Below are 17,738 nucleotides of genomic sequence, written 5' to 3'. Positions count from 1 at the left end.
TATGATAGAGTTGATAGAGATGCTCTGTGGAAGGTATTAAGAATATATGGTGTAGGAGGTAAGTTGTCAGAAGCAATGAAAAGTTTTTATCGAGGATGTAAGGCATGTGTACGTGTAGGAAGAGAGGAAAGTGATTGGTTCTCAGTGAATGTTGGTTTCCGGCAGGGGTGCGTGATGTCTCTATGGTTGTTTAATTTGTTTATGGATGGGTTTCTTAGAGACGTGAATGCAAGAGTTTTGGAGAGAGGGGCAAGTATGCAGTCTGTTATGGATGAGAGAGCTTGGGAAGTGAGTCAGTTGTTGTTCGCTGATGATGCAGCTTTGGTGGCTGAATCGTGTAAGAAACTGCAAAAGCTGGTGACTCCAAAACTCCAAAAGCTTAGTAAAGTGTGTGAAAGACGAAAGCTGAGAGTAAATGTGAATAAGAGCAAGGTGAGTAGGTTCAGTAGTGTTGAGGGACAAGTCAAATGGCAGGTAAGTTTGAACGGAGAAAAACTGGAGGAAGTGAAGTGTTTTAGATATCTGGGAGTGGATTTGCCATCGGATGGAACCATGGAAGCGGAAGTGAATCATAGGTTGGGGGAGGGGGCGAAAGTTCTGGGGGCGTTGAAAAATGCATGGAAGTCGAAAACGTTATCTTGAAAAGCAAAAATAGTGGTTCCAACAATGTTATATGGTTGCGAGGCGTGGGCTAAAGATAGAGTTGTGCGGAGGAAGGTAGATATGCTGAAATGAGATGTTTGAGGACCATATGTGGTGTGAGGTGATTTGATCGGGTAAGTAATGAAAGGAGAAGAGAGATGTTTGGTGGTCAAAAGAGTGTGGTTGAGAGAGCAGAAATGGATGTTTTGAAATGGTTTGGTCAAATGGAGAGAATGAGTAAGGAAAGATTGACCAAGAGGATATATGTGTCGGAGGTGGAGGGAACGAAGAGAAGTTGGAGACCAAATTGGAGGTGGAAAGATGGAATGAAAAAGATTATGTCTGATCAGGGCCTGAACATGCAGGAGGGTGAAAGGCGCACAAGGAATAGAGTGAGTTGGACCGATATGGTATACCGGGGTCGACGTGCTGTCAATGGGTTCAACCAGGGAATGTGAAGTGTCTGGGGTAAACCATGGAACGTTTTATGGGGCCTGGATGTGGAAAGGGAGCTGTGGTTCGGTGCATTATACATGACAGCTAGAGACTGAGTTGTTGTCTTTTCCTAGCGCTACCTCGCGCAAATGCCGGGGGAGGGGGTTAGTATTTTATTATGTGGCGGGGTCTCGATGGGAATGAATAAAGGCAGTTAGTATGAATTATGTACATGTGTATATATGTATATGTCTGTGGGTGTATATATATGCATACGTTGAGGTGTATAGGTATGTATATGTGTGTGTGTGTGGACGCGTATGTATGTATATACATGAGTATGTGGGTGGGTTGGGCCATCACTTCGTCTGTTTCCTTGCGCTGCCTCTCTAACGCATGAGACAGCGACAAAGTATAAATCATAAATATATATATATATATATATATATATATATATATATATATATATATATATATATATATATATATATATATATATATATATATATATGTGTGTGTGTACGTGTTTGTGTGTAAATGTATATATCCGAGTATGTATATATGTTGATATGTATATGTGCATGTTTGGGCATTTATGTGTATATATGTGTGTACGAGTGGCTGGACCATTCTTTGTTTGTTTCCTAGCACTACCTTGCTGATGCAGGAAGCACCAATTAAGCATAATGAATCAATATGAAATAAATATGGGGAGCAGGGGGCTGGAAATCCTCCTCTCTCTCTTTTTTTTTTTTATTTTCCAAAAGAAGGAACAGAGAAGGGGGCCAGGTGAGGATATTCCCTCAGTGGCCCAGTCTCTGTTCTTAACGCTACCTCACTAACACGGGAAATGGCGAACAGTATGAAAGAAAGATATATATATATATATATATATATATATATATATATATATATATATATATATATATATATATATATATATATATATATATATATATATATATATATATATATATATATATTAGAATAAGAAATGAATGAGGAAACTGAACTCTTTATTCATCGTAACATCTTAAGAGGTTACAAGAAAAATATAATGAAATTGCTAATATTCACTAAACGAGTATTGTGAATAAACGTCTTTTTATACACATTAGTAGACTTCTGTACCATACAAAAAGAAGCCTGCGAGGCAAAAGAGTAATTTTGAGAATAGGAACAGATGAGATCATAATGCAATATGATAGTTACAGTGAAGAGCTTCAGACCGGATATTGTTAAAATGCTTACGTTATTTCCAAGGTTATTGAATGGTGGCAAATTACGAGTGCATAGAATCACACCATACCATACTGAGTGTAGACATTACAATGAAAAGGTAAAATGAAGGAATGATATTTGTAGCTACAGCTACAAAGTAAACAGCATATGGATGTGTATGATAAGAACAGCCGTGAATGTAACCTATTTGTCTGTAGCGTATGAAAAAGGGAAACTCGATGGAGACTGATTGATATTCTAAGATAAAGAGTAAAAGAAAGCAGGAAATGGTTCAGTTTGGAAAGAAGTGGATGTAAGGGAAATGAAGCTACTTCAGAACAGTACAACTGCCAATCGTTTATTGTTCTATAATTTCGCTATACAGCAACCCAAGGATGCTGGTGCCACTGTCCCTGTAACTTCAATGATCTGATGGTCTTATCTATTTCAGTTTTTTGGTAAGTCAACTGCTACGGTGTCACGCATATTTAGTCAGAGAGAACATATTTTTCCATAACGAAGGAGACAGCAGAACAAAACCAGCCAAAGCAGGTAATTACGAAGAGGCCCTGCATGTGGTCTATGCTGAGGGGAATGACACCGTCTGTCTTAGCCACCTGGTCACTGTCGCTGCCGTCCTCATCACTGCCGTACTTCTGAAAATGAGAGACGCAAGGATATCTTAACTCCTGTTTTCTAATGGTGTGTTTTCATTATTTGAAACAAACCAAGTTTTCCACACTTTAGTAATCCTGCGCTCTTGCAGGTACCAGGTGATGCAACTGGCATAAGAAAGTCATGTTTTGAGTGTCACTCATGAGAAACTGAATAGTTGATTATTGATGAAAAGGTTCGCATCCAGTTACAAAATGTCAGGAAAACTGGAGAAAATAGTTCAATACTGGAAAGCTTCTCGAACTACTCATACACCTAAAGACAAGAAAATTGATATCATTATTAGGATCAGATGATTTCAGAATAGTTTATCATATATGCCGAGACATTCCAGTCCACAATGTATAGCTAATTTCACCTGCTAGGCTAATTAGACGATAACTGTAGGGCAGGGTCATACTACCTTATTTAGATTATCATTGTTATGTTGAAAGAATTTCACTCTCCTGGGACTCTCCAATAACAAGTGAATTAATGAAAAGATCAGTCAAGGAATTAGGTGTTTTATTTTCCACTTCTTTCCCTGACCTTGGACGAACTTGTTTGGGCTTCTCGTTCTACTGACTTTAGTTTATTGCTGACAGTCTGTCTTTATGTCACTATGTTAAGGTACGATTTCCTTTCTAGCAATGGAATTTGTTTCGGTACATGTGTTGTGCCGTCAGTAGTAACTACCCCCCCAAAAAAATCTAAGTCTTAGATTCTGATATACTATCATCATGATTTTGGTCATTATTATAGTAATAATTATTACCATTGTTATTATCATTATTTTCATTATCACTTTTATCATTATCATTATAATTTTCTTTATTACTATCATTATTATTATTATTATTATTATTATTATTGTTATTATTATTATCATCATTATTATTATTGTTATTATTATTATTATTATCATTATTATTATCATTATTATTATTATCATTATTATTATTATTATTATTATTATTATTATTATTATTATTATTATTATTATTATCATTATTATTATTATTATTATTATTATTATTATTATTATTATTATTATTATTATTATTATTATTATTATTTTCATTAGCATTATTATCATTATTATCATAATTATCATTATTATCATTATCATTATTATCATTATTAGTTATCATTATTATTATTATCATTATTATTATTATTATCATTACTATTATCATTATTATTATTATTATTATTATTATTACTATTATTATTATTTTTTTTTTTTTTTTTGCTTTGTCGCTGTCTCCCGCGTTTGCGAGGTAGCGCAAGGAAACAGACGAAAGAAATGGCCCAACCCACCCCCATACACATGTATATACATACGTCCACACACGCAAATATACATACCTACACAGCTTTCCATGGTTTACCCCAGACGCTTCACATGCCCTGACTCAATCCACTGACAGCACGTCAACCCGGTATACCACATCGCTCCAATTCACTCTATTCCTTGCCCTCCTATCACCCTCCTGCATGTTCAGGCCCCGATCACACAAAATCTTTTTCACTCCATCTTTCCACCTCAATTTGGTCTCCCTCTTCTCCTCGTTCCCTCCACCTCCGACACATATATCCTCTTGGTCAATCTTTCCTCACTCATTCTCTCCATGTGACCAAACCATTTCAAAACACCCTCTTCTGCTCTCTCAACCACGCTCTTTTTATTTCCACACATCTCTCTTACCCTTACGTTACTTACTCGATCAAACCACCTCACACCACACATTGTCCTCAAACATCTCATTTCCAGCACATCCATCCTCCTGCGCACAACTCTGTCCATAGCCCACGCCTCGCAACCATACAACATTGTTGGAACCACTATTCCTTCAAACATACCCATTTTTGCTTTCCGAGATAATGTTCTCGACTTCCACACATTCTTCAAGGCTCCCAGAATTTTCGCCCCCTCCCCCACCCTATGATCCACTTCCGCTTCCATGTTTCCATCCGCTGCCAGATCCACTCCCAGATATCTAAAACACTTCACTTCCTCCAGTTTTTCTCCATTCAAACTCACCTCCCAATTGACTTGACCCTCAACCCTACTGTACCTAATAATCTTGCTCTTATTCACATTTACTCTTAACTTTCTTCTTTCACACACTTTACTAAACTCAGTCACCAGCTTCTGCAGTTTCTCACATGAATCAGCCACCAGCGCTGTATCATCAGCGAACAACAACTGACTCACTTCCCAAGCTCTCTCATCCCCAACAGACTTCATACTTGCCCCTCTTTCCAAAACTCTTGCATTCACCTCCCTAACAACCCCATCCATAAACAAATTAAACAACCATGGAGACATCACACACCCCTGCCGCAAACCTACATTCACTGAGAACCAATCACTTTCCTCTCTTCCTACACGTACACATGCCTTACATCCTCGATAAAAACTTTTCACTCCTTCTAACAACTTGCCTCCCACACCATATATTCTTAATACCTTCCACAGAGCATCTCTATCAACTCTATCATATGCCTTCTCCAGATCCATAAATGCTACATGCAAATCCATTTGCTTTTCTAAGTATTTCTCACAAACATTCTTCAAAGCAAACACCTGATCAACACATCCTCTACCACTTCTGAAACCACACTGCTCTTCCCCAGTCTGATGCTCTGTACATGCCTTCACCCTCTCAATCAATACCCTCCCATATAATTTGCCAGGAATACTCAACAAACTTATACCTCTGTAATTTGAGCACTCACTCTTATCCCCTTTGCCTTTGTACAATGGCACTATGCACGCATTCCGCCAATCCTCAGGCACCTCACCATGAGTCATACATACATTCAATAACCTTACCAACCAGTCAACAATACAGTCACCCCCTTTTTTAATAAATTCCACTGCAATACCATCCAAGCCTGCTGCTTTGTCGGCTTTCATCTTCCGCAAAGCTTTTACTACCTCTTCTCTTCTCTTCTTCTTCTTCTTATTATTATTATTATCATTATTATTATTATTATTATTATTATTATTATTATTATTATTATTATTATTATTATTATTATTATTACTATCATTATCAGTATTATTATTATTACTATTATTACTATTATTACTATTATTATCATTATTATAATTATCATAATTATCATCAATCATTATCATTATCATTTCTTATTATTGTTGTTTACATAATCATTTATATTTTCTACTTGCCACTCAATACGTCCAGGCAAGTTTTACCACCTAGGTGTCGTAGGTAAGTAGTGATGCCAGTTTAGTGATCTAGCACTGGAGTTGCTTTTGCGTTCCTTTCCCTGGCTTGGATTGTCGTCTGCCTTCCTTACCTCGCATACGTGTGTGTTGCAGGAGCTAGACCCACAAACTCTATTCTCACATTACACTTAACCAGCCATAATCCACACGATTCTCATTATCAAATCAAAGCGTTTATTTATCCATGGGGAAAGTGGATATGAAAACTATGTTTACCTCTCATATCGCACTGGGCAACTGTTGAAAGGACACGAAGAATGCATCAAACTAACATTTGTTTTTATAGGCAGACGTTGGGATGTCTCCATATGCGTGACAGACGCCAAGATTAAAAGAAGATACAGATAGGTACTACGTATGTTGAATATAACGCAGACATTCTAGAAGTTGAAGGGAAACGTGCAGAATGGTTTATAAATGTTAAGGATATTAGTAGGGCAAGTGAGAAGTGCGACAGAAAGGATGGCACTGTTCATGATAAAGGATATCTAGGACTGTGTTAGAGAATGTAATGAGATAAGATCATGACAGACATAGAATGAAAATAAATCACGAGAAGTAGGTGAAAGTCTTCATGAGCCTGGCAATGAAAGGACGAGCCTGAAAGTTGTGTTTTTTTGGATGAGAAAAGTACTCGGGCAGTTTTGACGCACCCGACCCAACCTTTGTATTTAGGGAGTAGCAAGAGTAGCTAAATTTCGTATTTAGGGTTTATTGGAGGCATAGGATCCCCGGTGGAAGTGAGAAGATTGATTTAGCTGCTGCAGATAGAACTATTAGCTAATATATCCTTGGTTCCATTACATACTGATTTTCTTTTTCCTCTTTCGGAAGCTTAAATCTTTATTCATTTGTTTATACAATTTCCCATGTATAGGTTAGGGTACTGTTGAGTGATTTCTGTAAGTGCTTACTGGTCCATTTTAATCTTCGTGCTTAGGACATCTGTAACCATCTCGTTACTCTTTCCTTCTTCACTCTGCATTTCATCTACTGTTCCATATCGTACCTCATCCATGTACCCTCTTCACATCCGTTTCTTATCTCTCAACCCGTGTTGTCAATCGTCTCCAGTGGTTCTTACTCTCTCATTCTTATCTCACAAGGTTTCTTAATATGCAGCTCCTTGGCTCCATGCCGGCAACCTGTGAAATTCTTCTTATACTCAGGTCTTTTGCTGACCATGTGGTTTCTTAAATGCGCTGGTTAAGTGTGTGGCATACGTATGGTGAGATATGGAAGTATCAGGAAGGTGGAATGAGGATGTTATATTGTTAGTGAGAGAAAAAAGGGAAATGTTTTAACGGCACCGGCAGTGAAGAAGTGCGTGTGACTAAGAGGAGTACAAGAAAAAGTGACAATAGGTAAAGAAAGATGTGTAAAAGCTGAAGAAGTTACCAAATTATGTATGAGGCAAGAGAGTGTATATGAGCTTCAGACACTATAAGGCTATGATTCAGAAAGAATATATAGCTTTAAGAGAACAAAGGACAGCGAGTAGAACGGATGGGAAAGTGTTAACAGGCAGAAATATCACGAAAGGTTGGCACAAGTTTTTTGAAGGAATGCTGAATGTCTTAGAAAACAGGGAAGAGGATCTGGCTCATTTGGGGAGAGGTGGTATGAACCATTCATTCCTACTGATTCGGTATTTTGATGGGAGGTAGTGAAAGCCTTGCATTAGATAATATGGTCAGGATGCAGGAGTGGATGGGATTGTACGCGAGCTTTTCAAGAAATGGAATAAGTGTGTTGCTGACTAGTTAGTCAGTTTAAAGCAAAATGCCTGTATATTGCTCTCACATAAAGGCAGGGGTAGATGTAATTGTTCGATGGCTTGAAGTATATGTCTGATGAGCATACCTTCATAGGTGAATGAGAGTGGCGAGAAAGTGTGGTTGCATGCACATAACATACGACATGAAAAGAGCAATGAGGCTTCAAGAATACTTAACGAGGGTATGTGGACCAGGTGTCTGCTCTGAAGAGTTTGTTTGAGAAATACTTAAAGAAAGTGGATGACTTGTATGAAACGTATACCGATCTGGAGAAAGTGTATGATATGGTTTGTGGAAGGAGATACGAATACAAGAAAGAAATATCAATAGATGTGGTCAGGAGTGTTTAAACAAGAGAGCAAGGCATGTGTGTGATTGGAGAGGGAAGAGATTATGTGGTCCTTGGTGAATGTAGGTCTGTACCGAGGGTATATCGATAATACTACAACGGCTGTCTTAATTTTTTATGGACAGGTGGTGATCGAGGTCAATGTAAAGGCCTTGCAACGAACAATGGGTTCATAGGATACTGGTGGTGGGCTGAGGTGGATGGCTGGGGAAAGGAGTTCGGGATATGAATCCGTTGTCTGTTGTTAAAGCTCTGTTGCAGACTCCAGAGAAACACTCCAGAAGCTGGTGTTAGAGGCTGGGAGTGTGCTTGAATCGAGAAAATTGAGAGTTAGTGGTAACAAAATTAGGTAATAAAGTTAGGTGGTTGGAAGGAGTGATGAGGAATGAGGCGTTTCAATGGGGAAGACCATTTTAGGTACCTGGGAGTGGATGTAGCAGTAGACGGAACCATGATGACAGAAGTAAGCCATACAGCGGAGAAGGAGCCAATTCTTCAATGTATTACAAGAAATAAGAAAGGACTGGTCCGCGTCAGTGAGGACAAAGATGTATATGTTTGATAATATAGTCATCCTGAGAGAGTATTTGCCGTGGAATGTGTCTTGGACCTAAACGCAAAAAGAAAAAAAAAAAAAAAAGTAAGGTTGATTTGCTAGAAAGAAATGCTTGAGGACGAGAGTAGTTGTGAGATAAATTGTTCAAGGAAGAGAATCTTTTTTAGAGAAGTTCGACCAGGGTATACCGAAGTGATTTGGGCATCTGGAGAGGATGAGGGAAGAGAGACTTACTATGATGATCTATGTGATAGAAGTGAAGGAAAGAAAGGTGAGGGGGGGGGGAGATGAAGAAGGGGATAGAGGGGCAGATCGATAGAGACTTTAGACTATAATAGGGACTTGAACATTCAGGGTCATAAAGCATGGATTGGATGAGATGAAAGGGATTCATGTAGTACATGGGAGGAGAGGTGCCGTTAGTGTGTCGAAAAAAACAGATGAAATAATGAAATGTTGTGGGGGACTGAGCTGTAAGGGTGGGCTCTAGCTCCAGTCTGTCATACTGGATAGCTGCGGATTGGACATGTGCAATTAAGGTTTGTTCCTGATGCCATCTTGCTGAAACAGAAGTTACAACTAGGAATACGTTTATACTTTTCAAAATTCACTTCTTTTTGCAATGGGCGTGCGTTTCTCTGTGAGGTACTCAGTGGTGAAAGAGTTACAATAGCACTGCCCTCTCTCTCTCTCTCTCTCTCTCTCTCTCTCTCTCTCTCTCTCTCTCTCTCTCTCTCTCTCTCTCTCTCTCTCTCTCTCTCTCTCTCGCTTAGGAACAGAGTCTTACCTCAAATGAAGAGTCCATTCGAAAAGCATCCAGAAGAAACTTCCGGACCAGACCGCCCTGTTGTATCCAGCCCAAAACTTGGTCGTACTTCTTTTAAGCGGACTGTGACGTTGTAGTGCATGGCCGACCGTGAACGTTCCAAATTTATCCTGCAGTATATAATCATATATATATCAAAAAAGAAACACAAAATGAATATCCTAAGTATTTCCAGACAGTATTTCCCTGAAGTGTGTTATTTGATATATCAAAAAAAGAAACACGATATAAATGTAGGTATTTGCAGATCCACATGAGCATATCTAAATGAACTGCAATTACCTCTAAGGGACACCATCTGTTGCTTCTGTAGCTCTCCTCTTAAATCTGTTGTTTTGAAACAACTGAACGCAGCATATTACTGGGGTAGCTTTGCCTAGGACACCGGATATAGTAACTGACTTGATGTTCAGTGAGAGTGATTGTATAATCTGGTGCATTGATGAACTCTTTTCAGAATAAAAAAAGATACTGTTACGTACAGTTACCCGCGATATCTAACGTTCGTCGCCTCAGAGGCGACTCATTACGTGTGACACAGATGCTGTGGTAGTAAAGGCACCACATGTGAGGGAAGGTGAATAACACGAGAATCTAACGACAAATAACAGATATATACATTTTCAGAGTAAAATTAGATGAAAAATTATTGAAACAAGCAATTGTGCAAGAAAGAGCTCTCCAAGAAAAACGGCAGTTAATATCATGAAAAGTGTACTTATTAATCTTTTCAAGTTATAAACGTCCTTTGATATTACTATAACTTTATGTAAAGAGCTACTGCATCAAAATATGAAATATATATACATATATATATACATATATATATATATATATATATATATATATATATATATATATATATATATATATATATATATATATATATATATATATATATATATATATATACAAATGAGTAGGAGATGTATAAAAGAAAGAGGCAGGAGGTCAAGAGAAAGGTGCAAGAGGTGAAAAAGAGGGCAAATGAGAGTTGGGGTGAGAGGGTATCATTAAATTTTAGGGAGAATAAAAAGATGTTTTGTAAGGGGTAAAAAAGTGGTAAAAAAGGGGAAATGGGGCTTCAGTGAAGGGGGCAAAGGGGAGGTGATAACAAGTAGAAGGAAGGGAATGGTATTTTGAAGTTTTTGAATGTTTGAGAAGGGGGCAGTTATGGGTTTTTGGTCGGGGTGGGTGCAAAGTAAAGGGCTTTAAAAAAAATGATTTGGTAAAAAAGAAAGGAAAATAAAAGCTTTGGGGAAAAATAAAACCCCGGAAAAGAGCAGGTTTGGAGGGTATTGCAGGGAATTTTTTAAAAAAAGGGGGACGTATTTTAAAATTTGGTAAGGTTATTTAAGTATGAAATATTCATGGTGAGGTGCCGAGGATTGGGGGGAAGGGTTGAAAGTGCCTTGTAAAAAGGGAAAAGGGGGAAAAAGTGAGGCTCAAATTAAGAGGTAAAAAGTTTTTTGAGTTTTTCCGGGTAAATTATAGGGGAGGGTATTGATTGAGAGGGTGAAGGCATGTACAGAGCATCAGGGGGAAGGAGCAGTGGGTTTCAGAAGTGGTAAGGATGTGTGGACAGGTGTTTTGCTTTGGAAGAATGTTGTGGAAATACTTAAAAAGCAAATGGATTTTTGTAGCATTTAGGGTTTGGGGAGAGGCATTGTGGGTTTGTAGAGATCTCTGTGAAGGTAAAAGAATATTGGTGTGGGGCAAGTTGTTAGAAAGCGGAAAATTTTTTATCAGGATGAAAACATGTGTACGTGGGGAAAGGAGGAAAGTGTTTGGGTTCTCAGTGAATGAGGTTTGGGGCCCGGGGGGTTGTTGATGTCTCCATGGTTGTTTAATTTGTTTAGGGATGGGGTTGTTAGGGAGGGAAATCAAGCGTCCGGGGAAAGGGGGGGGAGTAGAAGTCTGTTGGGGTGAGAGACTTGGGAGGGGTCAGTTGTTGTTCGCTGATGATACAGCGGGGTGGTTTGATTCATGTGGGGAAACTGCAGAAGCGGGTGACTGATTTTGGGTAAATTTGTGGGGAAAAAGAAGTTAAGAGTAAAGGGAAATAAGAGCAAGGTTATTAGGTAAGTAGGGGGGGGTCAAAGTCAATTGGGAGGTGATTTAGTGGAAAAAAAAACTGGAGGAAGTGAAGTGTTTTAGATATTGGAGTGGATCTGTCCGGATGGAACATGGAAGGGGAAGTGGATCATTAGGGGGGGGGGGGGGGGCGAAATTTGGGAGCCTTAAAAAAATGGGGTGGGGGTCGAGAACATTATCTGGGAAAGCAAAAATGGCATGTTTGAAGGATAGGGGTTCCAACAATGTTGTATGTTGCAGGCGGGGCAGGGATAGATGTGCCCCGGAGGAGGTGTGTGGAAAGAGATGTTTGGGGAAAATTTGGGGTGTGAGGGGGTTTATCGAGTAAGTAACGAAAGGGGTAAGAGAGATGTTTGAAATAAAAGAGCGTGGTTGAGAGAGCAGGGGAGGGTGTTTTGAAATGTTTGGCACTGGAAAGAATGATGAGGAAAGATTGCCAAAGGGAGGATATATGTGTCGGAGGTGGGGGGAAGGGAGGAGAAGAGGGAGCCCAATTTTGGGAGGGGGAAAGATGGAGTGAAAAAGATTTTTTTTGTGATCGGGGCTGAACATGCAGAGGGTGAAAGGGGGAAAGGGGGAATAGAGTGAACTGGAGCGGTTTTGGTATAACGGGGGTTGACGTGCTGTCATGGATTGAATCAAGGCATTTTGAACGCGTCTGGGAAAACCCATGGAAAGCTGTGTAGGTATGTTTTATTTGCGTGTGTGGATGTGTTATGTACTGTTGGGATGGGGGGGGGGGGGGGGGCCATTTCTTTCGTCGTTCCTTGCGCTTTCCTCGCAACGCGGGGACCCGGCGACAAAAAAAAAAAAAAAAAAAAAAAAGATTTTTTTGGGAAAGGGGGTAAAAAAAGTGCTTTAAAAAGAGGGGGCAAATGGGGAAATTCAGTGAAGGGGGCAAATGGGGAGTTTATAAAAGTATGGTGTGTGAGAAAGGGGATGGGTGAGTATTTTGAAGGGTTTTTTGAATGTGTTTGAGAGTGGGCAAAATTTTAGGGGGTTTTGGGGCCCGGGGGGTTGGGGAAAGGAGAGGTTAGGGAATGATTTTGGGAAACAGAGAAGAGGGAATAAAAAAATTTGCGGAAATGAAGCCGGCAAAGCACAGGGTTTTGGGGGTATTTCAGGGAATTTATTAAACAAAAAAGGGTTTGACTGATTGTTGACTGGTTGGGAAAGGTTATTTAATGTATTTTATAATTCATGGTGGGTGCCTGAGGATTTTTGAATGATTGCATATTTCCATTTTACAAAGGCAAAGGGGGTAAGAGTGGGGGTGCTCAAATTACAATGTTAGGTTTGTTGAGTATTTATGGGAAATCATATGGGGAAAGGGTATTGATGAGAGGGGGAAGGCATGTACAAGCATCAACCGGGGAAGAGCAGGTGGTTTCAGAGTGGTAGAGGATGTTGGATCAGGTGTTTGCTTTGAAGATGTATGTGAAAATACTTTTAAAAACAAATGGATTTTTGTTGTAGCTTTTTGGATCTGGGGAGGGCATTGATAGAGTGATGAGATGCTCTGTGGAAGGTACTAAAAATATGTGGGGTGGGAGGCTAGTTGTTAGGGGAAACAGTGAAAAGTTTTTTTTCCAGGATTAAACCCTGTTTTTACGGGGGTAGGAAGAGAGGAAAGTGATTTTGGTTTTCAGGATGTAGGTTTTCGGCAGGGGTTGTGTGTCTCCATGGTGTTTAATTTGTTTACGGGGTGGGGGGGTTAGGAGGTGAATGCAAGGTTTTGGAAAGAGGGGTAATATGCAGTTTGGGATGAGAGAGCTTGGGAAGTGAGTCAGTTGTTTTCGCTGATGATACGGCTCCCCGGATTTCGGGCCCCTCCCCCAAACCCCATGATTTACTTCCCCCTTCCATGGTTCAAACCCTGGCCAATCCACTCCCCCCGACATCTAAAACACTTTTCTTCCTCCATTTTTCTCCATTTAAACTTACTCCCAATTGAGTTGGGCCTCAAAACCCACTTTTCCAATAAAACCCTTTCTCTTATTCACATTTACTCTTAAATTCTCTTTCACACCCCTTTACCAACCAGTCAACACTTCTGCCGTTTTCACATTAATCAGCCACCACGCTGTATCATCACGAACAACAACTGACTCACTTTCCAGCTCTTTTCACCCACAAAATAACAGCATACTTGCCCCTCTTTCCAAAAATGTTGCATTCCCCTTTCCCGAACAACCCCATCCTAAACAAATTAAACAACCATGGAGAATCACACACTGCCGAAACCCCCAAATTTTCACTAAAAAACTACCCACTTTCCTCTTTCCTAAAACTTTACACTTGCCTACATCCTCGATAAAAAATTTTTTCACTGCTCTAACAAACTTCTCCCACCCATAATTCTTATTTACATTCCACAGTATCTCTATCAACTCTATCATAGGGTTTCTCCAGATCTTTAAATCTACATACAAATCCATTTGCTTTTCTAAGTATTTCTCACATACATTCCCCAAAGAAAAACACTGATCCACACATACTCTACACTTCTGAAACCACACGTCTTCCCCAAACTGATGTTTCTGTACATGACTTCACCCTCAATCATTAAGTTCCCTTTAAAATTTTTCCCCCAAAAATACTCAACAAACTTATACCTCGGGAAATCTGAGCACCCCCTTTTACCTTTGCCTTGTCAAACGGCACTAAGCAGATTCCCCAAAATTCCCTGGTCCTCACATGAATCATACTCAATTGAATAACCTTACCAACGGGTAACAATACAATCCCCTCTTTTAAAAAATTTTAGACTGCATTACCATCCAAACCTGCTGCCTTACCAGCTTTCACCTTTCGCAAAGCTTTTACTACCTTTCTCTGTTCCCAAATCATTTTCCTAACCCCTCTCACTTTGCCACCACCTCGCAAAACACCCCATATCTGCCACTCTATCACAAACCCATTCAACAAACTTCAAAATACTATTTCCATCTCCTTCTCACATCACATACTTTTTATCACCTCCCATTAGCCCCTTCACTAAAGTTCCTTTTGCTCCTTGTCTACCCTTTATTTACCTCCTTCAAGAAACTTTTTTCTTCCTAATTTTTTCTCCAAAAAAAGGGGGTTGGATGGTACTTCGGGGAATTTATTGAAAAAAGATTGTGACTATATTGTGATGGTTGGTAAGGTTTTTTAAAAATTATGTATGACTCAAGGTAGGTCCCTGAGGATGGCGGAATGCTTGCTTTTGGGGGGGGTGCCATTGCACAAGGAAAAAGGGGGGGAAAAAGTGAGGGGCTCAAATTTACGAGGCATAAGTTTTTTTGGGTATTCCTGGGAAATTATTGGGGGGGTATTGTTAAAAAGGGTAAAAGGCATGCACAAGCATCAAAAGGGGTTTAAGCAGTGGAGTTTAGAATTGGTAGTGTTGTGGATCAGGTGATTGTTTGAAGGGGAAATTTTTTGAAATCCCAGAAATGGAAATGGAATTTTTTTATATAGCATTTACGGTCTGGAGAAGGCATATATAGATATTAGAAAATGCTCTGGAAGGTATTACGATATGTGATAAGGAGGCAAGGTTGTTAGAAAAAAGTGATATTTTAAAGGGATTTGTTGAGGAAGAGAGGAAAGTTGGTTCTCAGGGAAATGTTGGTTTGCAGAGGTGGTGTATGTTTTCCCTGGCTGTGCAATTTGTTTTAAGATTGGGTTCTTAGGCAAGTGAATGCAAGAGTTTTGGAAAGAGGGGGAAAAAAGCAGTCTGGGGTTGATGAGAAAACCTGGGGAAGAGAGTCAGTTGTTGCTCCTGATGATATGGCGCTGGGGATTGATTCGTAAAGAAGACTGCAGAAGCTGGTGACTGAATTAGTAAAGTGTTTTGGGAAAAAGGAAACAAAAGAGTTAAAGTAAATAACAGCAAGGTTTTTAGGTTTAAATAGGGGTTTGGGGACAAAGTAATTGGGGGATAATTTGAATGGGGAAAACTGGAGGGGGTTTAAAAAGGGGTTTTAAAATTCTGGGGGGGGATTTGGCAGAGGGGGTGACAACCATGGAAAATGGAAGTGAATCATAGGATGGGTAGGGGACGAGAGTTCTGGGGCGTAGAAGAAGTTGGAAGTCGAGATATATCTCGAAAAAAAAATGGGTTTTTTGAAGGAATAGTGGTTCCAACAATGTTATAGGTTGCGAGGATGGGTTATGGAGAGAGTTTTGCGAGAGTGGGTGTGCAGAAATGAGATGTTTGAGGGCGATTTTGGTGTGATGTGGGTTTTTTTTCGAGTAAGTAATATTTGATAAAAGATTTTGGGGTAATAAAAAAAAATGTTGTTGAGAGAAGCAGAAGATGTGTTTTAAAAGGGTTTTGGGCACATGGAGGGAATGAGTGGGAAAGATGACCAAGAGGATATTTTGTGTCAGGGGTGGGGGAACGAGGAAAAGGGGGGACCAAATTGAAGGGGAAAGATGGAGTGAAAAATATTTTGAGTGATCGGGGCCTGAAAAAGCAGGAGGGTATAAGCGTCAGGAATAGAGTGAACTGGAACGAGTGGTATACCGGGGTCGAGTGCTGTCTATGTATTGAACCGGGCCCAGTTGAAGCGTCTAGGTAAACCAGGAAAAGTTTGTGGGGCCCCTTTGGATGTGGAAAGGGAGCTGTGGTTTCAGTGCTTTAAACATGAGAGCTGGGAGACTGAGTGTGAACTAATGTGGCATTTGTTTTCTTTTCCTAGCGTTACCTAGCGCATATGGGGGGAAAGGGGGTTCTTATTTCATGTGTGCTGGGGGTGATAGGAATTAAAAGGCAAACAATATGAATTTTTACATGTGTATGTATGCTTATCTTTTGGGGTATATATATTTTTTCTTTGGGAGATGTTTAGGTATGTATATTTGCGTTTTGTGGACGTGTATGTATTTACATATGTATGGGGGGGGTTTTTGGGCCATTCTTTTTCTGTATCCTTGCGCCACCTCGCTAACACGGGAGCCCCTTTGCAAAAGAAAACAAATAAAATATATATATTTTTATCTTTTTTTTTATTTAATTTGCTTTGTCGAGGGTTTTCCCGCTTTGCGGGGTTTTAAGCGAAAGGGAAAAACAGACGAAAGAAATGGCCTAACCCACCCCCTTAAACAATGTATATACTTTCACGTCCACACACGCAAAAAATACATCCCTTACATCTCAATGTACACCTATATAAAGCACACAGAAAACATACATATTACCCATGCACAAAAATCACCACTGCCTTTATTCATTCTCATCCCCACCACCACATGGCGAGGAATATTTATATATATAAAATATATTATATATATTATATATATATATATATATTTTATTTATATTATATATATATATAAAATATCATATATATATATATATATATATATATTTTAAGTATAAAGTCTGTTGGGATGAGGCGCTGGGAAAGGGTGGTCGTTGTTGTTCGCTGATGATACAGGGGCTGGTGGCTGATTAATGTGAAAAAACTGCGGGAAGTGGTGACTGAGTTTGGCAAAGTGTGTGAAAAAAGAAAGTTAAGAGAAAATGTGAAAAAAGAGCAAGTTATTAGGTACAGTAGGGTAGGGGTCAAGTAATTGGGAGGTGAGTTTTGAATGGAGAAAAATGGAGGAAGTGAAGTGTTTTGATATCTGGGAGTGGATTGGCAGCGGAGGGAAAACCATGGAAGCGGAAGTGGATCAGGGGGTTTGGGGGAGGGGGCGGAAAATTTTGGGGAGAGCCTTGAAAATGTGTGGAAGTCGAGAGCTTTAAATTCGGAAAGAAAAAAATGGTTATGTTTAAGGAATAGTGGTTCCACAATGTTGTATGGTTGCGAGGCGGGGGCTATGGATGAGTGGCGCAGGAGGGGATGTGCTGGAAATGAGATGGTTAGGGGACAATGTGTGGTGTGAGGTGTTTGATCGAGTAAGTAACGTAAGGGTAAGGAGTTTGTGGGGAA

At 39.6% G+C, this 17,738-nt stretch overlaps 1 protein-coding gene across 1 annotated transcript in view; it reads right to left on the bottom strand.

Moving 5' to 3' along the window:
- Positions 1 to 2,101: 2,101 nt before the first annotated feature.
- The window catches only part of LOC139748791 (ionotropic receptor 21a-like), a 52,421-nt gene continuing 36,784 nt past the window's right edge, over positions 2,102 to 17,738 (bottom strand). The window contains exons 4-5 of the mRNA XM_071662225.1: positions 9,682 to 9,830; positions 2,102 to 2,954 (exon numbers count right to left, since the gene is read on the bottom strand). Of these exons, the coding sequence (XP_071518326.1) occupies positions 2,879 to 2,954; positions 9,682 to 9,830 (225 nt within the window). The 3' untranslated portion in view covers positions 2,102 to 2,878. The remainder of the gene's footprint in view (positions 2,955 to 9,681; positions 9,831 to 17,738) is intronic.

Source organism: Panulirus ornatus, chromosome 5 (assembly GCF_036320965.1).
Source record: "Panulirus ornatus isolate Po-2019 chromosome 5, ASM3632096v1, whole genome shotgun sequence".
In the NCBI taxonomy this organism is placed as follows: Eukaryota; Metazoa; Arthropoda; class Malacostraca; order Decapoda; family Palinuridae; genus Panulirus; species Panulirus ornatus.
Note: the sequence above shows the minus strand (reverse complement) of the source record. Positions and strands in the feature narration are given on the sequence as shown.